The following is a 26,216-nucleotide window of genomic DNA, read 5'->3' on the forward strand; positions in this document are numbered from 1 at the left end:
TATTTGCACTTCAGTCCCCATCCCCACGCCAAAGGGCGCTTTCCTTTCGGGCTCAGCTCCAGAGACCATGATTGCCCTCTTGGGGAACCTGAAAGAAAAGGTGTGGGATGGATCCTCAGGGAGAAAAGCTATCGATGTTCTCGGTGGGAGTCGAATACGACTCGACGGCACAAAAGGAAGCACAGCATCAACGAGAAGATCTTGCAAACTTGCCTCAGGGTTGAAGTAGAACGAGCCTGTTCTTCAGCCGTCTATCGCTAGATGGCGCTCTACAAAGAAGCCACACTCGCACTTAGAAAGCAGATAGAGTACAGCGGCGGCAGAGCTATTCTAGGAAAGTGGCGCGCGGGGGGGGGGAGATTGATGTTGAACGAGTTGAAACGATAGAGTATTGTATTGCTAGAGAGAATGAGAAGATGAAGACGAGAAGGATAGACGAAGTTCCTCTTCCTGCTCACCCGCGGGAGGATGATGGCGCTGTCTGGAGGGTCGAAGCGGCTCCTGGGAGGTGAGTGGAGGGCAGGTCGGAGGAGAAGCCGGGAGCAAGTCGGGCTGTTTGGTTTCCTCCGCGGTGTGGAAGCAGCGAAGGGACGAGGCTGAAAGATGTCGGCTGCTGCTGCTGCATATTCTTTCTCTTCCCAAGTGTTATTATCCTTCTGCTGCATGATTTAAAACTGCTACCTGTGATTTTCTGCTGGGATGTGGGGGGGAAATGGGACATTTAAAAAGTATTTATTTCATATTTCTTAACCGCCTGTCTCCCTCGATCTTCACGTAACACTTCATTCCTTGTGATGTTACTGATACGTTGTTTTCCTGGCAAGCGAGGAGTTTCATGGGCAAAACGGACCCTTTAAATCTCGCATAGGTTTGGGCACCATTTCTTCTGTTAGTGCCCTCACCCTTCTAAAATTAGATTTAAAAATATAATCTGACTGAGCAAATTGACTTCTGGGACATTTTGCAGGCTGAAATACACATTGATTTTCTATATAAACTTGTAGGTGTGTATTTCTGTGTGCATATACATGTATCTGTATAATCCTCAGTATGTTCAGGTACATTTTATAATAATTTGCAATGCTAATAGTTTGTGATTTACCCAAGCCACAAAGAGAATTTCATGGTTGGATATGAGTGTATATTTGAATTTGAATCTTGCTAGCCTTCTATGTGCCTAATGAATCATAAGTAATTTTGCAGGTTAAACTAGCATTTGATATGTTTGCTTTTTTCATGGTAACATATGGGTGTTTTGTTTTGTTTTTTGCTGTTTTCACAGGTTTTGCAGCCATTTTTTAAACAATAATGAAAGTGTCTGTTTTGTGGGAAAGGTTTCAGTCAGAATTCTTACCTGGTGGAACAGCAGAGGACTCACACAGAAGAGAAACATATATGTGCCCAGATTGTGGGAAAGATTTCAGCGCTAGGTCTAACCTTATAAATCATATAAGGTTACACATAGAGGAGAAACCATTCAAATGCCCAGATTTCGGGCAGTGTTTTATACAAAAGTCCTCTCTTACTGCACAAATGAAATTCCACATGAAGCAAAATTTTATATGCGTAGAAGAATGTTGAATTTCATTTGTATTCTCTTATTGTAAGCCCCACTGAGAAACCATTTTCTTTCTTTCTTTATTCTTTTTAGTCAAATGTGTCTTAGTATCAAACGTGAGGGAGGAGATCTGAGCTTCCTTTCTCTGGCCCAGTGTCGTCGTTCCCTTTCACGGAGTCAAGGGAAACTTCTGTGCAGTGGGAGAGAAAAAGAACTGGGTTGTCTGTTAGGTATGTTTGCCACCTTGAGTTATTTCTACATACAATAAAGGCAGGATATCAATATGTATGTATGTATGTATTTTTATTTGTTAAGGTATATGGCAGCCCAACTTAAGGTGACGCCAGATGGCTTCCAGCAATAAAACCCTAAGACAGAATATATTGCAAATGGCAAAATGCAGATTTATATACAGAAACCAATAACCCCCCTATATGCAATCAATAGAAAAGGAAGGGGCTTGGAGGTCTTCTAGTCCATCCCCTGCTTAGGCAGGAGACCCTATATCATTTCAGACAAATAGCTGTCCACTCTTTTTGAAAACATTCAGTGAGGGAACATCCACAACTTCTGAAGGCAAGCTGTTCCACTGGTTAATTGACTTCACTGTTAGGAAGTTTCTCCTTAATTCCAGTTTGAAGGGGAAAGAAATTCAGATGAAGGGAAAGGAATTCAGACCTGGGTCGATAGAGAGCTTTGAACCAGCCAGGCAGCCTCGTCTCCACAGAAAAAAGCCTTGAGCACTGCCCGCTGAACTTTTATTCACCTCCAACATTACAAAAACTCCATCAATCTCATACAACATAGGATACATAATTGGATACATAGATAATTGAATACATAGAGAGAATTTCTCAGGTGCCTATGAGATCATACAAAAACAAGGTACTATATGAGAAAGCTTTATCATAGTGTTTCCCAAACCTCCCACATGCCAGCCTACCCATGAGCCAGGGAGGCCAATTAAGGGGGGTTGAGAAAGCTGAAGGCTGAGAAACCAAATTCTTGGGAAGCCAAATTCTGGCCGTTCCCACACCAGCTTGCTTCTCTCCTTGATTAGTTTTCATCCATTGTTTCTTGTCTTGCCTTCTGATGCTTTGGAGAATAAATTGACACCCCCCTCTCTTTGTGGCAGCCTCTCAAATACTGGAACACTGCTATCCTATCCCCCCTACTCCTTCTTTTCTCTAGACTAGCCAAACCAAAATTCTGCAACTGTTCTTCATATGTTTTAGTCATCAGGCCTTTAATCATCTCAGTTCCTCTTCTTTGCACTTTTTCCACAGTCTCAACATCTTTTTTGCAATGTGGTGACCAAAACTGGATGATGCATTATAAAGCGGTAATAATACTTCACATGATTTCTGATTCTATGCCTCTGCTTATAGAACCAAGGATTGTATTAGCTTTTTGGCCTGCTGACGCATAGTGCTGGTAAATAGCAAAATACAAATACACCCCTCGCATCACTAGGGGAAGTGCTAATACGACTCCAGTGTCTATACAACTGTCAATCGAGATGCAGCATCACTGGTGGCCGAGATACAAGATCAAAACGGAGGGAGAGCAGCTGAAATGAAAGGCATCAATACCATAGAGTATTGCTAGAAAGGATGTCAAGGAAGGGCAGAGGAACTTCCTCTTCCAGGTCATCCATGGGAGGATGGAGATGTGGAGGGCAGCAGTCGTGCTTTTCCCAGGGTCGAAGCACCAACTGGAAGGTGAGTGGAGGGCAGGTCTAAGAAGAAGCCAGGACCAAGTAGGGTCTTGGGTTTCCTCCATGGTGTAAAAGCAGAGAAGTTGAAGCATGTTGACTGCTTCTTTCTCTTCCCAAATGTTTTTTACATTTAGGCTGCACGATTAAAACTTCTTCCTGTAATTTTCTGCTGGGAGTTTGGAGAGGCTAAAATTTAAAGGGCCTAGAGACTAAAACATAAGAAGAATGGTTGCTGGAATTGGGTGTGGCCAGTCTAGAGAAAAGAAGGATTAGGGGGGACATGATAGTAATGTTCCAGTATTTGAGGGGCTACCACAAAGAAGAGGGGGGGTCAACTTGTTTTCCAGAGCACCAGAAGGCAAGACAAGAACCAATGAGTGGAAACTAATCAAGGAGAGAAGCAACTTGGAATTGAGAAACTTTCCTAGCAGTGAGAAAAATTAACCAGTGGAACACCTTGCCTTCAGAAGTGAGTGCTTCATCACGGGAGGTTTTCAAAGAAGAGACTAGACAGCCATTTGTCTGAAATGGTTAGGCTCTCTTGCTTGAATATGGGGTTAGGTGTGGAAGACCTACAAGGAGCCTTCCATTTCTGAATTTGAGATTTGGGATATTTTTTTAAAAAAATCTTTCTTTGTATTTCATATCCGCCCATCACCCTGATACTTCACATAACACTTCATTTCTTGTGATTTTATTGACATGTTGTTTTCCTGGCAAGTGAGGAATGTCATGGGATAAAACGGATGCTTCTAAATCTTGCATAGGATTTGGCCACCATTTCAGCTCTTAGGGTCCCCATCTTTCTAAATTAGATTTTAAAAAAGGAGAAAACGCACTTCTGGGATATTTTGCACAATGAAATAGACATAGATTTTCTACATACATAAATTCTTGTGTGTGTATGTCTGCGGGCGTTTGTGTGCGTGTGTGTGTGATCTCTCCAAGCCAAAAAGAGAATTTTGAATCTTGCTAGTCTTCGTTCTGCCAAATGAATCATAATTAATGCTAGAGGTTAAACTAGAATTTTGATGTTTTCATGTAATATATGGGGTTTTTTTCCCCTGCTTTCACATGACCTGCTGCCATTTTTTAAACAATAATGAAATTAACCTGTTCATATGAATCTTAACAGACGAAAAGGATGCCAAGAAGAACACTCTGGACAACAGAGAATGAGAAGCAGCATTAAAATGTAAAACAAAGCATCAATCAAATTCTTTCCCACTTCCTCCAGAAAGTGTAAAAACTCTCCTCCTTCCTCAGCAGATGAGAAACAAGGGAGAGAATTAGAAGAACAAAGTTTTCAGCTGGGGAAAAAAATAAAGAGTATGTGCAACTCAAGAAAGCATTACATGAGAAGTCAAGGAGGATAATTTCCAAATAAAGAAAAAGTGGCGAAGACCTTGAAGTCAGTGGAAAGGAAAAGGTTACTTGGCTAGCCAAAATGTTCAGTCATTAAATTAAAGCCTTTGAGGAAGGAAAGCACCACCAGGTAAGAAATCAGAAATATTTTTGGCCTTCTCAAGAATCCACGAATATCAGTGTTGGAAAAACCCCCGCAGATGCCTTCTTGTGGGAAAAACACCGATTGCAAATGACTGCTGATTTAGGAGGCGATGAAAACCAATACAAATGTTTAGATTGGAGCAAAACTTTACTCAGAATAGCTCCCTCATGATTAATAGAAGGAACCATACCGGAGAGAAGCTCTATCAGTCCTCCCAATGTGTTAAGAAGATTTAGCATGCACACCAATCTGGTGAGACACAAGCGGATTCACACTGGGGAGAAACCCTTTGAATGTCCTGATTGTGGGAAAAGTTTCACTCGGAATTCTCACCTGGTGATACACCGGAGGACTCACACGGGAGAGAAACCGTATAAGTGTTGTGATTGTGGGAAAGGTTTCTCTCGTAATTACAACCTGGTGGTACACCAGAGAACTCACACAGGAGAAAAACCGTATCAGTGTCTGGATTGTGAGAAAAGTTTCAGTCAGAATTCCTACCTGGTGAAACACCGGAAAACTCACACAAGAGAGAAATCCTTTGAATGTCCTGACTGTGGGAAGAGTTTCAGACAGAATTCCTACCTGGTGAAACATCAGAGGACTCACACAGGGGAAAATCAATACGAGTGTCTGGACTGTGAGAAAAGTTTCAAGCAGAATTCTCTCCTGGTGATTCACCAAAGGATTCACACGGGAGAGAAACCATATAAGTGTCATGATTGTGGGAAAAGTTTCTCTCGGAATTTCAACCTGGTGGTGCACCAGAGAACTCACACAGGAGAAAAACCATATGAGTGTCTGTTTTGTGGGAAAAGATTCATTCGGAATTCGTACCTGGTGCAACACCAGAGGATTAACACAGGAGAAAGCCCATATGAATGCCTGGAATGTAGGAAAACTTTCATTCGAAAGTGCGACTTGGTGATACACCAGAAGACTCACAGAGGAGAGAAACTATATGAATGTCCAGATTGTGGGAAACGTTTCACTCGGAATTCCAAGCTGGTGATACACCAGAGAACTCACACAGGAGAAAAACCATATGAATGTCTGTATTGTGGGAAAAGTTTCAGTCAGAATTCTAATCTGATGATACACCAGAGGACTCACACAGGAGAAAAACCATATCAGTGTTCAGATTGTGGAGAAACTTTCACTCAGAATTCCTACCTGGTGAAACACCAGAGGACTCACACAGGAGAAAACAGATATGAGTGTCTGGAATGTGGGAAAAGTTTCATTCAAAATTTGGACTTCATTATACACCAGAGGACTCACACAGGAGAAAAACCATATGAGTGTCTGTTTTGTGGAAAAAGTTTCATTCGGAATTCATACCTGGTGAAACACCAGAGGACTCACACAAGAGACAAACCATATAAGTGTCTTTTTTGTGGGAAAAGTTTCATTCGAAATTCGTACCTTGTGATACACCAGAGGACTCACACAGGAGAAAAACCATATGAGTGTCTTGAGTGTGGGAAAAGTTTCGTAAGGAATTCCAGTTTGGTGATACACTGGAGGACTCACACAGGAGAGAAGCCATATGAGTGTCCGGATTGTGGGAAAGATTTCAGTAGTAGGTCTAGCCTTATCAATCATGTAAGGTTACACACAGGGGAGAAACCATTCAAATGCCCAGATTGCGGAAAGTGTTTCACACGGAATTCCTCCCTTATCACACACAAGAAATTCCACACGAGGCGAAATTTGATGTTTGTAGAGGTATCCTGAACTTCATTTCTCGTCACTCGCTGAAAGCCGAGAAGCTAATTATTTAATTTTTTGCCCTATTCTTTTTAGTCAAACATGTCTTAGTACTAAACATGAGGGAAGAGATCTGAGCTTCCTTTCTCTGTCCCAGTGCGGCTGTTCCCTTTCACGGAGTTGAGGGGAATTGCTGTGCTGAGGCAAAGAAAACGAGCATGGATCTCTATTAGGTATGTTTGCTGACTTGAGCTACTTGTATATATAATAAACTGGGATGTAAATAGATGTATTTTGTATTTTTATGCATTTTTATTTATTAAATGTTTATGGCAGTCCAACTAAGGCAGGGGTGTCAAACTCAATTTCATTGAGGGCCGCATCAGCATTGTGGTTGCCCTCAGGGGGCCGGGTGGGTGTGGCCTGGGTGGGCGTGGCCTACTGGGTGGGCGTGGCTAAAGTGCATATGGCCTGGGTGGGCGTGGCCAGCTCTACATCATTCGCATCAAGGGTGCCTATGGGGGCCTGGGCAGGAGTGGGACAGATCTGAGGGTCTCTGGCAGAAGGAAGGTCTCTGGGCGAGGGCCAAGGCAGTGGGGGCCGTTCCCTCACTGTTTCCAGGATGGCTTCACGGGCCACATGAAACCACTTCGCGGGCCGGATCTGGCCCCCGGGCCTTGTGTTTGACATGTCTGAACTAAGGTGATTCCACATGGTTTACAGCAATAAAGCCTTAATACAGAAAGCAATAAACCGACTATATTGCAAGTAGTGAAATGCAAAGCCTTCACATTTAACATGTACTTAAGCTGCAAATACAGTCCACTTCTAGCATGGTTGATTAAATTTTGATGTCTGGGCATCCGTAAAAGGTGATTCTTGCTTTTGTTCGAATTTTGTTCAACTTAACTAGGCCTCCCGGTCTTACTAACTACATCCATGCCTCGTGCCATTCTTGCTCCAAACTGTAAATCTTTCTCCTTGCAAGGAGTTAAATTGGAGAAGTTAACCTCAGGATTAGCGGCCTATAAATTTGATAATTAAAGAAATGCATAGACCTTCAGTGCCTCAAGCGAGTTGCAGATGGGCAGCCTCAGCGGGGGCCACATTTTGGATTCATTTCTTTTTCCTCTGATTTATTTAAAATATTTATGTAGCCACCCATATCATAACAATCTGGCTGGGTCCCAATCAATAACTGAAAAAAAACATATTAAAACCAAATGCATTAAGGAAAAACCTGGTTCCAATTCAAGCTTCTGATCTGCAGGCGCCTCTTCTTATCCCAATGCTTAGGAGAAAAGCTAGATCTGCTTTGGTTTACAGAACACTAGGAGGATAAAGGCCTGCCACAATTCAGGATGAAGAGTGCCTCATAGGGCAGGGTCTGCAATGGAAAAGGCTCCCTTCCTAGCTCCTATTCAATGGCAATATTTAAAAGAAGGGGCTAGAAGCATGCCCACCCTATCTGACCCAATAGAACAGATAGATGCAAAAATAATAAAGATGACAGGTGCCCTGGTCCAGTGGTTAGTATGCAGTGTTGACATCCTAATCAGATGTCAGTATTTAAGGGAAGGGACTAGGAGCTTGCCCACCATATCTGACCTGGTAGAACAGATAGATGCAAAAATAATAAAGGTGGAACTTTAATGACAGGTGTCCTGTTGGCTCGGTGGTCAGTATGCAGTGTTGCCAGCTGACTCTGCCCACAGCCTGGAATTCAATCCTGAAAGGGGTTCAAGGTTGACTCAGCCTTCCATCCTTCTGAGTTCAGTAAAATGAGGACCCAGATTGTTGGGAACAATATAGCATTCTTGGTTTAAAGAGAACACTTTGGGGCGGTATGTAATTCTAAGTGCCATTGCTATAATAAAGAAATAGCTTTAAAGGTGATGACCAGCATGTTTATTTATTTATTTTATTTATTTAATTAAATTTTTATACCGCCCTTCTCCCGAAGGACTCAGGGCGGTGAACAGGGCATATCTTAAAACTACAAAAGTACAAAAGTTAAAAAAGAATTAAATTATTGCCCACAATAAAAAATATATATAAATATTAAAACCCTAAGTAATTCCCCATCAGGCCAGGCCAGCTTGTTCAAATAAATGGGTCTTTAACCCGCGCCGGAAGAAGCGGAGATCCGGTGCCATCCGGAGCTCAACCGGCAGCTGATTCCACAAAGCCGGAGCGCCCACAGAGAAGGCCCTCCCCCTGGGGGCCACCAGCCGACATTCTCTGTTGAATTGCACCTTAAAGAAATGAATCCAGTGCATCTCATACCACAGAAATTTTAAATGGCCAACCTAGGGGGCTTCATTGGGGTCTGTGCTGCTGCATTCTGGACCAGTTGAAGGTTGTGTGTGGCCCAGTGTAGTGATCCAAATAGGTGGTGACAAAGGCATGAGTGACCGATGTGCAAGACACCCTCTTGCCAAGCATCTGAATTTTGATCACGTGACTATTGGGGGCCAATATGCTGACCCTGTAAACCAAGTGCTTTAAAGCTCTGTGGTGCGGGATATAAGTCTAATAGCTATTGCTAAAATAAAGAAATTGCTTTTAAAGGTGATGACCAACACCTAAATTGAATGGAGATGTCACCAGAGGGATTGTTGATATTATTTTCTGCCCTTATTTGGAGTTGAGGGCTTCCACGGGCAAAACTGATGCTTCAAACTTGCAGAGACTTTAGGTATCATTTCATCACTTAAAGTCCCCACATCTCTAAAATTACCTCAGAAGGTTTGACAGTAACAATTTTGGGACATTTTTTCAGGCTAAAATACACATGGATATTCTACATATTTACATTTGTAGGCATGTATATTTCTCTCAAAGGGACGCGGTGGCTCAGTGGGTTGGGACGCTGAGCTTGTCGATCAGAAGGTCGGCAGTTTGGCGGGTCGAATCCTGAGTGCCGCGTAGCAGAGTGAGCGCTTGTTACTCATCCCAGCTTCTGCCAACCTAGCAGTTTGAAAGCACGTAAAATAATAATAAATAATAAACCTTTATTGTCAAAGAACAACATGTATACATTGAGATTAGCTGAGCCTCCCCCCATGCTGTCTCCCCCCAACACACAGTGACAACAAACCCTCCATCCCACCACACCATGTGAACCAACTACACCACAAATGCAAGTAGAAAAATAGGGACCACTATGGTGGGAAGGTAACAGCGTTCCGGGTGCCTTTGGTGTCTAGTCATGCCGGCCACATGACCACGGAGACGTCCTCGGACAAGCGCTGGCTCTTCGGCTTTGAAACGGAGATGAGCACCGGCCCCTAGAGTTGGAAACGACTAGCACGCATGTGCGGGGGCACCTTTACCTTTATATTTCTCTCTGTACATATATTTGCATCTACAGTATATCAACTATTCCCCAGACATACAGGGCATAGAGACCGTCTCCACACTTCTTGTAAAATGCCAGGTTTTTGGGATGTAAGTAAATCAGACCAAGACAAATCACCTCAGAATTTTTTCACCTTTAATCTAACTTAAAAGTTGTACAATTCAACTGGAAAACAAATGTTTTATGAGGAAAGATAACAATAATTAATTTAACAATAAAGATGTGCAGCCTTAAATTAATTCTTTCCTGAAGCTCTTTTTGATCTTATCACAGCATGCAGGCTTTTGAGATAGGAGCCTGGCACATCTTGCCTTGGGAATCTTTGCCCACTCTTCCTTGCAAATCGCTCCAAATCTTGTCGGATTGTGAGAGTCACCCAAAGATTTTTAATTGGATTCAGGTCTGGGCTCCAGCTAGACCATTCCAAAACTTAGATGTTCCCCTGGTGAGGCCATTGTTTTAATGACATGGGAGTATGCTCTGGGTCATTGAATGGTGAAATTATTCTTCATCTTCAGGATTCTGGCAGAGGCTTGAAGGTTTTGTGCCAAAATTGACTTGATATTTAGGACAGTTCATAATTTCTTCCACCTTGACTCCAGTTCCAGGTGAAGAAAAGCAGCCTCAAAGCATAAGGCCGCCACCACCATCCTTCCCTAGAGCCACAAGAGGATTCATAAAATTGTAGGATTTAGAGAGCTTTTGATCTCCCCTAAAACCACTCTTGCAAAAAAGGCAGAAATCTTTGGACCAGCTTCCTGCAAACTGATTTCCTCCCAGTGTTTTTGCTCAAGCTGCTTGGGAATAATAAGGCTGAAAGGTGGGAAGGCTGGGAATTGGGAGGGCAGCTCTGAGCAATTCCGCTGCCTAGCAAGATTTAAACTCCCCAATAAAACAGATGTGAAAATCGCATCTACCTCCTATCTAGATGGGGTTCAGGGGCAATGCCAGTGGGCACTTCCCGGTTTCTCCCATCTTTCATTCTTCTATTAATTGGATCAGGGATCTTTAAACCTGGGCCTTTTATGACTTGAGGACTTCAACTCCCAGCACGCCTGGCTGAGGAATTCTGGGAGTTGAAGTCCACAAGTAGTAAAAGGGCCAAGTTTGAAGACCCCTGAATAGGATGAAGCTGACAACTATATATGGACGCACACAGAAATACTTCAGGAAGTTTTTGGCTGCAGCACCTGCTAACTTTATGAAGCTAAATAGGGTGAAGCTTCAATCTTACAGCTTCAATCATTTGCCGAGGGAGGTTTCAGGGAGTTATCTTGCACCCCTGAAGACGAAAAACTGGCTGGAACCATCTTCTCCAGCCCCCAAGGAAGATGCCCTTTCTCGTTGGCTGTTGTACATCATTTCCCCTTACACATTTACACTTTCCTTTGGTTTAGTTGCAGTAAGAGGAACAACGACTGCACTCTTGGGAGACCTGAAAGAAAAGGTTTAGGATAGATTCTCAGGGAGAAAACCTATAGGTGTGTGTTCAATGGGAGTGGAATACGACTTAATGGCACATAAGCCCAGAATCAATGAAAACATCTTCCAAACGTTTGAGGGTTGAGATAGGACGAGCCTGATTTTCAGCCTTATGTCGCTTGATGGCGCTCTACAAATCGGGAACACGCATGCCTAGAAAGCAGAGACTACAGCAGCGGCATCGGAGGGAGAAAGGCTGAGCTGGAACGAATTGAAACGATAGAGTATGGTATTACCAGAGAGGACGGAGAGGAGAGGAGGCCAAACACAAAGGAACTTCCTTTTCCGGCTCAGCCACGGGAGAAAGATGGCGTCGGAGGAGCCTCTTCCTCTGTTTCCAGGGTCGAAGCGGCTTTTGGGAGGTGAGTGGAAGGCAGGTCGGAGGAGAAGCCGGGAGTAAATCGGGCTCTTTGGTTTCCTCCGCGGTGTGGAAGCAGCGAACGGATGGGGCTGAAAGATAATAAGTTGGAAGGGACCTTGGAGGTCATCTAGTCCAACCCCCTGCTCAGGCAGAAAACCCTATACCATTTCAGACAAATGGCTGTCCAGTCTCTTCTTAAAAACTTCCAGTGTTGGAGCATTCACCACCTCTGGAGGCAGGTTGTTCCACTGGTTAATTGTTCTAACTGTCAGGAAGTTTCTCCTTAGTTCTAGGTTGCTTCTCTCCTTGACTAGTTTCCATCCGTTGCTTCTTGTCCTGCTTTCAGGCGCTTTGGAGAATAGCTTCAGTCCCTCCTCTTTGTGGCAACCCCTGAGATATTGGAACACTGCTATCATGTCACCCCTCGCCCTTCTCTTCATTAAACTACACATACCCAATTCCAGCAACCGTTCCCTATATGTTTTAGCCTCCAGTCCCCCAATCATCTTTGTTGCTCTTCTCTGTACCCTTTCTAGAGTCTCGACATCTTTTTTACATTGTGGTGACCAAAACTGGATGCAGTACTCCAGGTGTGGCCTTACCAAGGCATTGTAAAGTGGTATTAATGCTTCACTTGATCTTGATTCTATCCCTCTGTTAATGCAGCCTAGCACTGTGTTGGCTTTTTTGGCAGCTGCAGCACACTGCTGGCTCATATTTAAGTGATTGTCCACTAGGACTCCGAGATCCCTCTCACAGTTACTACTATCGAGCAAGGTACCACCTATACTATACCTGTGCATTTGATTTTTCCTGCCTAAATGTAGAACCTTACTTTTTTCACAATTGAATTTCATTTTGTTAGATAGCGCCCAGTGTTCGAGTCTGTCCAGATCCTCCTGTATCTTAAGCCTATCTTCTGGAGTATTGGCTATTCCTGCCAGCTTGGTGTCGTCTGCAAATTTGATGAGTTCCCCATCTATCCCCTCATCCAAATCGTTGATGAAGATGTTGAAGAGCACTGGGCCCAGAACAGAGCACTGGGCTGCTGCTGTGTGTTCCTTCCCTCCCTAAATTTTATTCCTCTCTGGCTGCACATTTTAAAACTGCTGCTTGTGATTTTCTGCTGGGAGATTTGGGAGATTTTTTTAAAAAAGTATTTCTATTTCATATTTTGTAACGGCCCCTCTCCCTCAGCCTTTACGTAACACTTCATTCGTTGTGATTTTATTTACACGTTGTATTCTTGACAAGCGAGGAGTTTCATGGGCAAAAGTTGAGTCAATGCACTTCTGCGGCATTTTGCACACTGAAATACACACAATTGTTTGCATAAATAAATTCTTAGCTGTGGATTTCTGTGTCAATAGGCACACATGCAGTGCATTCAGAAAGTTTTCACTTTTGTCAAATTTGTTATGCTGCAGCCTGATTCTAGTTGTTGAAATTCATTTCTTTTCATTAATCTACAGTCAGTACCCCATAATGACAAAGTGAAAATAGAATTTTAGAAATGTCTGTAAATTTATTTAAAAATCGAAATATCACATTGACATAAATATTCACACAGTATTTAGTTGAAGCACCTTTGGCAGCAATTACACCCTCAAGTTTTTTTGGGATATGGCCTGGCAAGCTTTCTGCCATTCTTCCTTGAAAATTCTTTCAAGCTCAGGTGGCTGTCAGTAGACAGCCATTGCCAGCTCCCTCCAGAGATGTTCAATAGGATCCAAGTCAGAGCTCTGGCTGGGCCACTCTGGGAGATTCACAGAGTTGTTCCTATGCCAGTCCTGTGTTGTTTTGGCTGTGTGCTTAGTATCGGTGTAATGTTGGAAAGTGAACCATCAGCCCATTCTTAGGTCCTGAGTGCTGTGGAACAGGTTTTCATTGAGGATATCCCTGTACTTTTCCACAGTTCTCTAGTTTACCAAGAAGTAGGTTGTGGTCTACTTTGTTGAATGCCTTGCTGAATTCTAAGTATGCTATGTCCACAACATTTTGCTGGTTTACTAATTTAGTCACTCTGTCAAAGAATGAAATAAGATTGGTTTGGCATGATCTTTTTTTAACAAACCTGTGCTGGCTACTAGTCATAATTTTGTTTCTAGATATTAACAGATCTGTTTTTTGATTACTTTTATCCAGTATCTTCCCAGGTATTGATATTTTGCTGATTGGTCTGTAGTCCCAAAGATGCTTGTTCAAGACGCAACAGGACTTTCTTGTTTTTCTTTGAAGACGTTTGGCTTGTCCAAGAAGCTTCTTCAGCTCTCACTGGATGGTGGAGAATGGAAGGATTTATATTCCTTGCAGACATCTGGTCATTTGCATTCTTTTAGGGAGTCACTGAGGCCACTTGGAGATTTATCTGGGTCCTCAGGGTCATCTGGGTAGTGCAAATGGGTGTGGAGCCTTCTTGGAACTGCTGAAATGACTGTATTGTAGACTGAAGATAGATGATGTGGTATTCCTCCCTCTCTGTGGAGAGAGGGCTGTTCAATTTTGAGGGCTCAACGGAGAGGGAGTTTGGCAGTTCCAAGAAGGCTCCACACCCATTTGCACTACCCAGTGCCCCAGGATATTTTCAACATATGGTACAATGATTCTGAAATAATATCTGCCAGCTCCTTCAGAACTCTGGGATGTAATCCATCAGGTCCCAGTGATTTATATTGATCAAGATCAGACAGGTGTTATCTTACCATCTTGCTTATTTTAGTTTCTAGTTCTAGTCTGTCTTACAGTTATGTTTTTTGTAGGTTTGGCTATAGTTTCATTTTGCGTGAAGACTGATGCAAAGATGGAGTTAAACAGATCTCCTTTCTCTCTATTGTCTGTTGCTTCCTTGACATTTTCTCTCTTTAGTGGACCAACTGTTTCCTTGACCTTTTACTTGTCATTTATATGTTGAAAGAAACTTGTTTTTATTTTGTTGTTAGTTGCGAAGTCGTGTCCGACCTATCGCGACCCCATGGACAACGTTCCTCCAGGCCTTCCTGTCCTCTACCATCTTCTGGAATCTATTTAGGCTCATGCCTACTGCTTCAGGTACTCCATCCAGCCATCTCATTCTCTGTCATCCCCTTCTTCTCTTGCCCTCAACCTTTCCCAGCATTAGGCTCTTCTCCAGTGAGTCCTTCCTTCTCAACAGGTGGCCAAAGTATTTGAGTTTCAACTTCAGGATCTGGCCTTCTAAAGAGCAGTCAGGGTTGATCTCCTCTAGGACTGACCGGTTTGATCGCCTTGCAGTCCAAGGGACTCGCAGGAGTCTTCTCCAGCACCACAGTTCAAAGGCCTCAATTCTTTGGCGCTCAGTCTTTTTTATGGTCCAGCTTTCACAGCCCTACATTGCAACTGGGAAGACCATAGCCTTGACTATACGGACTTTTGTTGGCAGGGCGATGTCTCTGCTTTTTAGTGTGCTGTCTAGATTTGCCATGGCTTTCCTCTGCAGAAGCAAGCGTCTTTTAATTTCTTGGCTGCAGTCCCTGTCTGTGGTGATCTTGGAGCCCAGGAAAATAAAATCTGTCACTACCTCCATTTCTTCCCCATGCATTTGCTAGGAATTGAGAGGGCCGGATGCCATGATCTTGGTTTTCTTAATGTTAAGTTTCAATTTTTTAATTATCTTTGACTTTTGTTGCAAGTCTTTGTTGATTCTGAGCTTTTGCTTTCCTGACTTCACCTTTGCAGATTTGAGCTATCTGCTGATATTCTGCCTTAGTTATGTGTCCCTCTTTTCATTTTTTTATACTTATCCTTTTTGTCTTTCTCTTTATCGGAAAGATTTTTGTGCAACCATGCTGGTTTCTTCTTGGATTTCTTTTTCAGTGATATTGTGTTGAACTGGGCTTTTATGACCATATTTTTCAGTGTTTCCCATACTTCTTGAGTTGTTTTCCCCTTTTGGATTTTCATCCATGGTATTTTTCTTAGGCTCTCTCTGAGTTTGTTAAAATCAGATCTTTTAAAGTTTAAGACTCTAGTTCAGGGGTGTCAAGCTGCTGGCCTGCGGGTTGGATGCATCATAGTGAAACTGCGCCCACTGCATTACTACTGTGGTATGTCTCCTACATACATTTGTTAACTGATTAGCAAGAGTTCATCTACTTGATTGGGTGGCCTATAGATTTAAGGTGCTGGTACTTACCTTTAAAGCCCTACATGGCTTAGGCCTGGGATATTTGCAGGACCGTCTGCTGCCGGGAACAATCTCCTATCACCCAGTGCGCTCACACAGAGAAGGCCTCTTCAGGGTGCCGTCGGCTAGACAGTGTCAGCTGGCGACCCCCAGGGGGAGGGCCTTCTCTGTGGGAGCACCAGCCCTATGGAACCAACTTCCCCTTGAGCTCCGGATGGCCCCGGATCTCCGGTCCTTTCGCCGCAGCCTTAAAACACTTCTTTTCCATCAGGCTGACCTGGACTGACGACAGGGATTTTAAAATGTTTTTTTAATTTTTAACTTCAGTTTTAATTTATTCTATTGGGGCTGTTAATTTAATTCTTTTTAACTTTTGTATCGTTGTATTTTATTGTTGTTAGCCGCCCTGAGTCCTTCGGGAGATAGGGCAGCATATAAGTCCCAATAATAAATAAATAAATAAATAATACACACGTATAGAAATGTATTTTTTTCCCTTTTATATTGCCCCATATGGATTTTCATCCTTGATTTTGTGCATTTCTATAGAGATGCAGTGATCTTTTTTATATAATGCAACAACACCTCTTTTGTTAGGTCTGTTTGTTTTGGAACAGTTTCTATCCTTCCATCATTCTAGTCATGAGTTTCATCCCACCAAGCTTCAGTAATGGCAACTATGTCATGTCTGCCTTTGTGTGCTAGTACTTCAAGTTCACCTTGTTTCTTTTCTAAACTTTTGAGTGTTACTATAAAGGGTGGCATTTCAGTCCTTTATGGGTCTTGGGTATGTTTCTTATATCTCTTACTTTGTAACTGGGATTTACATCCTTTCCATCACTCTCAACTTCATTATGTTTTTCTTTTTTTATTTCTTCTTTCTCTTTACTCTTTACTCTCTACCTTCTTATGTGATTGGTTATCTTTTTGCATAAAATTAGGTTCTAAAGGTCACTTCCCCCCCATCAATTTTAGTTTAAAGCCCTTTTGAAAAGACGAGCCGGTCTTTCCAGTTTTTGTGAGGTTCACTCCATGCCTTGCCAGTAGCCCTTCATGTAAGAAATGAAAACTATGGTCTAGGACAGGGGTCGGCAACCTTAAACACTCAAAAAGCCACTTGGACCCATTTCCCAGAGGAAAAAAAACACTGGGATATGCAAAACATGCGTGCAAACGTGAGGTGGGGAGCTTGATTGAAGAGTTTAATTACAGGCTGCTATGCATGAGTTCTCTCTCTCCCCTTCCCTCTCTCTTTCCCTCCCTCTCTTTTTCTCTCTTTCTCTCTCCCCCTCCCTCTCCCTCTCTCCGATCTTCTGCTTACCTGGCAAGCTGGCTTCACGCTGTTGTTGGACAAGCTAGCACACATTCTTTTTGGGCTGGCTCTCCTGCCCTTGGTCTGCCAGTCCCCCCCCCTGTGTGTGTGTGTGCGTCTGTGTGTGTGTGTGTGTGTGTGAGAGAGAGAGAGAGAGCGCTGCTGCATCCTGTGGAGACGGAGCAAAGGCAGGAGCCCCGCCCAATAGGTTTGTCAGCTTCTCAGAGAACAGCGTGATGCCACTCTCTTTTCACACACACACACACACACACACACACACACACACACACAGAGAGAGAGAGAGAGAGAGAGAGAGAGAGAGAGCGCTGCTGCTTCCTGTGGAGACGCAGCAAAGGCAGGAGCCCCGCCCAATAGGTTTGTCAGCTTCTCGGAGAACAGCGTGACGCCACTCTCTTTTCACACACACACACACACACACACACACACACAGAGAGAGAGACACTCTCGCTGGCTGGGCTTAGATAGGGGCCTCGAGTCAAGACATGCTAAGAGGCCCCTGATAAAATTTTTAGCCGGTTATTTTAAGAGGTTAGGGAGGGGGAGGGGGGGGTAGGGAGGGAATCTTTAACCGGCACTCAGTCTGGTCCTGTTAGAGGTCCTGACGGGACGGGGTCGGGGGAGGTGGCTGCTGGTTCTGGGAATGTGGGGGTGGGGCTTCAAATCCCCACGGCGATAGGGAATGGCAGCAGGTGTTTGCGCGGAGGGCCATATCAACATCTGGGATCGCGCCCCCGCTATCTCCGAGCGGTGGCGCGCTCCAACCCTCCGGTTAGCACCCTCTTACCCGGGGATGAGGGTGATCAGGCCCCTGAGCTCAGGTTGGTCTATTTTAACGCTAGATCCGTAGTTAACAAAGCTCCCCTCATCCGTGATCTGATCGAGGAGGAATGTGCGGATCTAGCGTGCATCACGGAAACTTGGTTGGGTTCGGAGGGAGGGGTGCCTCTCACCGAGTTATGCCCGCCAGGTTTCCGGGTGCTGCACCAGCCACGGGCTCAGGGCAGGGGTGGTGGGGTGGCAGTGGTTATTCGGGAGACTTTGTGTCCCCGGGAGGCCACCATTGTCCAGATAGCCGGGAGTGAATCCCTCTTCTTGAGATGTGGTCCTCGGGTTCAGTTGGGCTTGTTGCTCACATACCTGGCGCCCAGCTGTGTGGCAACAGCCCTGCCTGAGCTGCTCGACACCCTCTCAGGGTTGGCGGTGGAGTTCCCCAGGCTTATAGTCCTGGGTGACTTCAACCTGCCATCACTGGGGGGGTCGTCGGAGTTAGCTCGGGAGTTCATGGCTTCCATGACAGCCATGGGCCTGACCCAGGTTATTGAGGGCCCTACTCACGAGGGGGATCATACTCTCGACCTGGTGTTCCTGTCTGGACAGTGGTTGGATGATCTGGGAGGGGGTTCTCCGTCCATTACCCCTCTGTCATGGTCAGATCATCATCTCCTGAGGCTGGTTTTCCGTCATGCCATCCCCCGCCGCTGGGCAGCGGAACCGACCAGGTGGTTCCGCCCCAGGCGCCTAATGGACCTGGACCGGTTCCAGAGGGCGCTTGGGCCGATACCTATCACCCTTACCCACAGCCCAGTCGATGCTCTGGTGGAGGCCTGGGAAACGGCTGCCACCAGGGCACTCGACTGCGTTGTACCCATGCGACCTCTGACTCGGCGCAGATCCTGCTGGGCCCCATGGTTCTCTGTGGAGCTCCGGGAGATGAAGCGTCGGAGACGAGGTCTAGAGAGCGGTTGGAGATCCAGCCGATCCGAATCCGACCGATTGCAGTTAAGAACCTTTATAAGGTCTTATCTTGCGGCGATAAGGACGGCGAAGTCTAATTACTTTGCCGCCCTTATCGCGTCCGCAGATAATCGCCCGGCCGCCCTGTTTAGGGTGACTCGCTCCCTCCTTAACCAGGAGGTGAGAGAGGATCCCTTGCAGGGACGAGCCGAGGAGTTTAGTCATCATCTGGCGGACAAAATCGCTCGGATCCGGACCGGCCTGGACTCTGACTGGGCAGAGTCTGATGTGGAGGAATCAGGCGGTCTTGAGCATGTTATCTGGACTGAGTTCGACCCTGTTTCCCCTGATGATGTGGACAGGATCATGGGGAGACTGAGCTCCACCACCTGTTTGTTGGATCCGTGCCCCTCCTGGCTAGCTTATGCGGCTCGGGAGGGAACACGAGGCTGGTTCCATGCAGTGATAACTGCTTCTTTGAAGGAGGGTGTCTTCCCTGCCGCCTTGAAGGAGGCGGTGGTGAGACCCCTCCTCAAGAAGCCTACTTTGGACCCGGCTGTTTTAAACAACTATCGTCCAGTCTCCAACCTTCACTTTCTGGCGAAGGTTGTTGAGAGTGTGGTGGCGCATCAGCTCCCTCTGTTCCTGGAGGAAACTGATTATCTGGACCCGTACCAATCGGGCTTCAGGCCCGGACACAGCACGGAGACGGCATTGGTCGCGCTGGTGAATGATCTCTGGAGGGCTAGGGACAGGGGTTGCTCCTCTGTCCTGGTCCTATTAGATCTCTCAGCGGCTTTCGATACCATCGACCATGGTATCCTGCTGCGGCGTCTCAGGGGGTTGGGAGTGGGAGGCACCGTTCTACGGTGGTTCTCCTCCTACCTCCAGGGCCGCTCGCAGTCGGTGTTGACAGGAGGGCAGAGATCCGCCCCGAGGTCTCTCATTTGTGGAGTTCCTCAGGGGTCGGTTCTCTCGCCTCTCCTGTTCAACATCTACATGAAGCCGCTGGGCGAGATCATTCGTGGTTTTGGGGTGGGGTATCACCAGTACGCTGATGATACCCAACTTTTTCTTTCCACCCCGAACCAACCCAGTGATGCCCTCTCCGTGATGTCCCGGTGCCTGGAGGCGGTTCAGGTCTGGATGGGGAGAAACAGGCTTCGTCTCAATCCCGCCAAGACTGAGTGGCTGTCCACCTCTAACGATGGGGGGTGAGGTGTTACCCCCCGTTGATAGGGCTCGCAACTTGGGCGTCCTCCTGGATTCACGGCTCAATTTTGAAGATCACATAGGAGCCGTGACAAGGGGGGCTTTTGCACAGGTTCGCCTGGTGCGCCAGTTGCGTCCCTATCTGGACCGAGACGCCCTACGCACAGTCACTCATGCGCTTGTGACCTCCCGTTTGGACTACTGTAACGCTCTCTACATGGGGCTGCCCTTGAAGACCACTCGGAGGCTTCAACTGGTGCAGAATGCGGCCGCGCGAGTTGTAATGGGGGTTTCCCGATACTCCCATGTAACACCTCTACTCCGCGAGCTGCATTGGCTTCCGGTTGCCCTCCGGGTGAAATTCAAGGTGCTGGTTATCACCTATAAAGCCCTACATGGCCTGGGTCCGGGTTATTTGAGGGAACACCTGCTGCCGGCATCAAACGCCCTTCGCCCAGTGCGCTCCCACAGGGAGGGTCTGCTCAGGGTTCCGCCGGTGAGAGATTGCCGGCGGGTGACACGCAGGGATAGGGCCTTCTCAGTGGGAGCGCCTGCCCTCTGGAACCAGCTGCCGGTGGAGCTGAGGACTGCCCCCGACCTCCGATCATTCCGCCGGGGCCTGAAGATCTGGCTCTTTGAGCTCCCGGGCCCAGGCTGAGGAGAAAATTTTAACTGGGGTTTTTAAGTGTACAGGGTGAATTTAATATTTTTTAACTGGTTTTTAACTTTTGTATGTTTTGATTTTTAATTCCCTGTAAACCGCCCTGAGTCCTCAGGGAAAGGGCGGTATACAAATGTGATAAAAATAAAATAAATGGCAGAGGACGACTGGGAGCCACAGAAGGCTGAAAGAGCTGCATGTGGCTCCAGAGCTGCGGGTTGCCAACCCCTGGTCTAGGAAGCTGAAGTCCTATTGATGAGACCAGTTTTTAAGCCAGTGGTTCATTTCTAAAATGCTCTGCTCCCTCATTGGATGTTGGCCTTTTGTTGTAAGTATAGATGAAAACACCACTTGTGCTCCTAATTCTTTAATTTTCTTCCCAAGCTGTTTGTAATCTTATTGTTTTCAGATTCATTGTTGTGTCATTGGTCCTCATATGTAGGAAAAAAAGGGGTAGCAATCCGTGGGATTGATTATTTTAGTAAGAAACTCAGCTACATGATTGATTTTTGCTACTTGGAGACAATATATCTACCTAGATAGACAGAGATAGAGCAAGGGTTCCCAACCAGGGGTGTGAGATGATATTCCAGGGGGTGCGAAAACCTGGGTTTAGAAGTTTCAAAATTATGGTGTATATGCACAATTTGTTATTTCAAACTTTTGTAACGGGTGTGAGAATATATCAGAAGCAGAGTATAGAAAAGGTTGGGAGCCACTGAGATAGAGAGTAACATAAATAGCGAGAGTAATAGAGATAGAGTAATAGAGAATAATGTGTTATATATATATAAATATAAAAAACATTACATTCTATAGATAGATAGATATACAGATAGATAGAAATGAGAGATTGACCCAATCATAAAATTAGAGATAGAGATATAGAGGAATAGTGAGTTAATGTGAGAGAGATAGAGAGTAAGAGAGATAAATATAGATATGTGTCATCTACCCAAGCCCCCCAAAATAGAATTTTATGATTGACTCAGTATTTGAACATGAATCTAACCAATCTTCTAAATGCCAAATGAATCCTAATTAATATTAGAGGTTCAACTAGAATTTTAATGTTTTCATGGTAATTATAAGGGGTTTTTTGCTGCTTTCACACATTCTGCAGCCATTTTTTTAAACAATAATGATACTAACCCATTACTTTGAATCTTACAGAGAAAGCGGATGCCAAGAAGAGCAGTGTGGACAACAGAGAATGAGAAACAGAACTCAAGGAAACATTACATGAGAAGTCGAGGACAGTTTTCAAATAAAGGGAAAAAAAAGGAAATAGCTGGAAGTCAGTGGGAAGGAAAAGATACCTGGGATATCCAAAATGGGCAGATATTAATTAAAGCCTTTGTGGAAGGAAAGAATGGCTTGAATCAAAGAACCTCCAAATAAGGGATCAGAAATATTTTTGGCTTCCTCAAGAATCCCAAGAATATCAGTGTTGGAAAAACAGAGTGCCTATTGTGGGAAAAGCATAGATTGCAGATCGCCGCTGAATATGCACGAGCAGATCCACACTATGAAAAGGCATAGGAATATTTGGAGAGCGGCAAATCCTTACTCAAAAGAGCTTCTTCATGATTCATGGAAGGACCCATACTGGAGAGAAGCTCTATCACTTCTTCCAATGCGACAAAAGTTTTAGCCTGCACACAAATCTGGTGAATAGACAGGACTCACAGTGGGAAGAAACCATATGAGTGTCCAGACTGTGGGAAAAGTTTCATTTGGAATTCCAAGCTGGTGATACACCAAACTCACGCAGGAGAAAAACTATATGAGTGTCTTGATTGTAGGAAAAGTTTCAGTTGGAATTCCGATTTGGTGAGATATAAGATGACTCACACTGAGGAGAAGCTCTTTGAATGTCTTGATTGTGGCAAAGGCTTCAGTCATAAGTCCAACCTGATCATACACCAGAGGAGTCACACAGGAGTGAAACCATATGAGTGTCCGGATTGTGGGAAAGGTTTCAGTCAGAATGGCAATCTAGTGAGACATCAAAGAACTCACACAGGAGAAAAACCTTATGTGTGTTCAGATTGTGGGAAAAGTTACAAATGGGATTCCACCCTGGTGAGACACCAGAGGACTCACACAGGAGAGAAACCATATCAGTGTGCAGATTGTGGGAAAGGTTTCAGGTCGAATTCCAACTTGGTGATACACCAGAGGTCTCACACTGGAGAAAAACCATATGAGTGTCCAATTTGTGGGAAAAGGTTCCAGCAGAATTCTAACCTGGTGAACCATCAGAGTATTCACACAGGAGAGAAACCATATGAGTGTCTGTATTGTGGGAAATATTTCAGTAAGAATTCCAACCTGGTGATACACCAGAGAATCCATATAGGAGAAAAACCATATGAGTGTCCAAATTGTTGCAAACGTTTCAGTCAGAATTCCTACCTGGTGAGACATCAGAAGACTCACACAGGAGAAAAACCATATGAGTGTCTTGAATGTGGGAAAAGTTTCAGTTGTAATTCCAATTTGGTGAAACACAAGAGGACTCACACTGACGAAAAACTCTTTGAATGTCTTGATTGTGGCAAAGGCTTCAGTCATAATTCCAACCTGATCATACACCAGAGGAGTCACACAGGAGTGAAACTGTATGAGTGTCTGGATTGTGGGAAAAGTTTCAGTCAGAATGGCAATCTAGTGAGACATCAAATTACTCACACAGGAGAGAAACCATATGAGTGTCCAGATTGTGGCAAACGATTCAGTCAGAATTCCAACCGGGTGATACACCAGAGGACCCACATAGGAGAAAAACCATATGAGTGTCTGGATTGTGGGAAAAGTTTCAGTCACAATTCCTACCTGGTGAAACATCAGAAAACTCACACAGGAGAAAAACCATATGAGTGTCCTGATTGTGGGAAAGGTTTCTCTCAAAATTCTGTTCTGGTGATACACCAGAGGACTCACACAGGAGAGAAACCATACAAATGTCCAGATTGTGGGAAAGGTTTCAGGCAGAATTCCAACTTGGTGATACACCAGAGGACTCACACAGGAGAGAAACCATACAAATGTCCAGATTGTGGGAAAGGTTTCAGGCAAAATTCCAACTTGGTGATACACCAGAGGACTCACACTGGAGAAAAACCATATGAGTGTCCAATTTGTGGGAAAAGTTTCCAGCAGAATTCTAAGCTGGTGAACCATCAGAGTATTCACACGGGAGAGAAACCATATAAGTGTCTGTATTGTGAGAAACATTTCAGCCAGAATTCCAACCTGGTGATTCACCAGAGGACCCACATAGGAGAAAAACCATATGAGTGTCTGGATTGTGGCAAATATTTCAGTCAGAATTCCTACCTGGTGAAACATCAGAAGACTCACACAGGAGAAAAACCATACGAGTGTCTTGAATGTGGGAAAAGTTTCAGTTGCAGTTCCAATTTGGAGAGACACAAGAGGACTCACACGGGAGTGAAACCATATCAGTGTCCAGATTGTGGGAAAGGTTTCAGTCATAATTCTAACCTGATCATACACCAGAGGAGTCACGCAGGAGTGAAACTGTATGAGTGTCCAGATTGTGGGAAAAGTTTCAGTCAGAATGTCAATCTAGTGAAACATCAAATTACTCACACAGAAGAAAAACCATATGAGTGTTCAGATTGTGGGAAAAGTTTCAAATGGGATTCCTCCTTGGTGAGACACCAGAGGACTCACACGGGAGGGAAACCATGAATGTCCTTATTGTGGGAAAGGATTCTCTCAAAATTCTGTCCTGGCAATACACCAGAGGATTCACACAGGAGAGAAACCCTATCCGTGTCCAGATTATGGGAACGTTTCAGGCAGAATTCTAACTTGGTGATACACCAGAGGTCTCACACTGGAGAAAAAACATGAGTGTGTATTGTGGGAAAAAGTTTCAATCAGATTTCCTACCTGGTGAAACACCAGAGGACTCACACAGAAGAAAAACCATATGAGTGTCTCAAATGTGGGAAAAGTTTCAATTTGGTGATACACTGGAGGACTCGAGAGAAACCATATCAATGTTCGGATTGTGGGAAAGATTTTAGTAGAAGATCTAGCCTTATAAATCATGTAGGATTACACATAAGGGAGTAAACATTCAAATGTCTTGATTGCAAACAGTGTTTCGCAAAAAATACTTCCCTTATCACACATAAGAAATTCCACGAGGAAAAATGTGTTGTAAGTGGAATCTTGAATTTTGTTTTCTGTCTGATCTGAGCTTCCTTTTCTCTGGCCCAGTGTGCTAGTTCTCTTTCATGGAGTAGAGTGGAACTGCCATGCTGGACGAGAGTAAAGGAGCTTACATCTCTGTTAGGTATGTTTGCTACCTTGAGTTATTTCTACATAAAGGTGGGATATAAATATATACAGTCATGGCCGAAATTGTTGGCACCGCAGAAATTTTTCCAGAAAATCGAGTATTTCTCACAGAAAAGTATTGCAGGAACACATGTTTTGCTATACACAGGTTTATTCCCTTTGTGTGTATAGGAACAAAAAAGGGAGGAAAAAAAGCAAATTGGATATGTCAAACAAAACTCCAAAAATGGGCTGGACAAAATTATTGGCACCCTTCACTTAATATTTGGTTGCACACCCTTTGGAAAAAATAACTGAAATCAGTGCCTTCCTATAACCATCAAAAAGCTTCTTACACCTCTCACTTGGAATTTTGGACCACTCTTCCTTTGCAAACTGCTTCAGGTCTCTCTTATTGGAAGGGCGCCTTTTCCCAACAGCAATTTTAAGATCTCTCCACAGGTGTTCAATGGGATTCAGATCTCGACTCATTGCTGGCCACTTCAGAACTCTCCAGCGCTTTCTTGCCATCCATTTCTGGGTGGTTTTTGACGTATGTTTGGGGTCATTGTCCTGCTGGAAGACCCAAGATCTCGGACGCAAACCCAGCTTTCTGACACTGGGCTCTACAGTGTGACCCAAAATCCTTTGGTAATCGTCAGATTTCATGATAGCTTGCACACATTCAAGGCACCCAGTGCCAGAGGCAGCAAAACAACCCCAAAACATCATTGAACCTCCACCATATTTCACTGTAGGTACTGTGTTCTTTTCTTTGTAGGCCTCATTTCGTTTTCGATAAACAGTAGAATGATGTGCTTTACCAAAAAGTTCTATCTTGGTCTCATCTGTCCACAGGACGTTTTCCCAGAAGGATTTTGGCTTACTCAAGTACATTTTGCCAAACTGTAATCTTGCTTTTTTATGTCTCTGTGTCAGCAGTGGGGTCCTCCTGGGTCTCCTGCCATAGCATTTCATTTCATTTAAATGTCGATGGATAGTTCGCGCTGACACTGATGCTCCCTGAGCCTGCAGGACAGCTTGCATTCCTTTGGAACTTGTTTGGGGCTGCTTATCCACCATCCAGACTATCCTGCGTTGCAACCTTTCATCAATTTT

General features: G+C 44.6%; 1 protein-coding gene across 9 annotated transcripts; it reads left to right on the plus strand.

Moving 5' to 3' along the window:
- The first annotated feature begins 436 nt into the window (after nt 1–436).
- LOC308663288 (uncharacterized protein) lies at nt 437–25,164 on the plus strand. Of its 9 annotated transcripts, XM_081319590.1 has the most exons (5): nt 437–508; nt 1,652–1,788; nt 2,988–3,279; nt 3,623–3,744; nt 4,411–6,779. In XM_081319590.1, the coding sequence occupies exon 5, from the start codon at nt 5,023–5,025 to the stop codon at nt 6,520–6,522; it is 1,500 nt and encodes a 499-aa protein (XP_081175716.1). In that variant the 5' UTR covers nt 437–508; nt 1,652–1,788; nt 2,988–3,279; nt 3,623–3,744; nt 4,411–5,022; the 3' UTR covers nt 6,523–6,779. The 9 variants fall into 9 exon arrangements, with proteins under 9 accessions (XP_081175716.1, XP_081175717.1, XP_081175712.1 ...); XM_081319591.1 differs by lacking the exons at nt 2,988–3,279; nt 3,623–3,744 and adding an exon at nt 2,845–2,900; XM_081319586.1 differs by lacking the exons at nt 2,988–3,279; nt 3,623–3,744; nt 4,411–6,779 and adding an exon at nt 21,954–25,164.
- The last annotated feature ends 1,052 nt before the right edge of the window (nt 25,165–26,216 follow it).

This window comes from Vipera berus (assembly GCF_964194415.1).
Source record: "Vipera berus genome assembly, chromosome: 2".
In the NCBI taxonomy this organism is placed as follows: domain Eukaryota; kingdom Metazoa; phylum Chordata; class Lepidosauria; order Squamata; family Viperidae; genus Vipera; species Vipera berus.

Excerpts from the sequence above, each read along its gene's own strand:
- LOC308663288 (XM_081319586.1), top strand. The coding sequence starts at position 22,626 with ATGACTCACACTGAGGAGAAGCTCTTTGAATGTCTTGATTGTGGCAAA.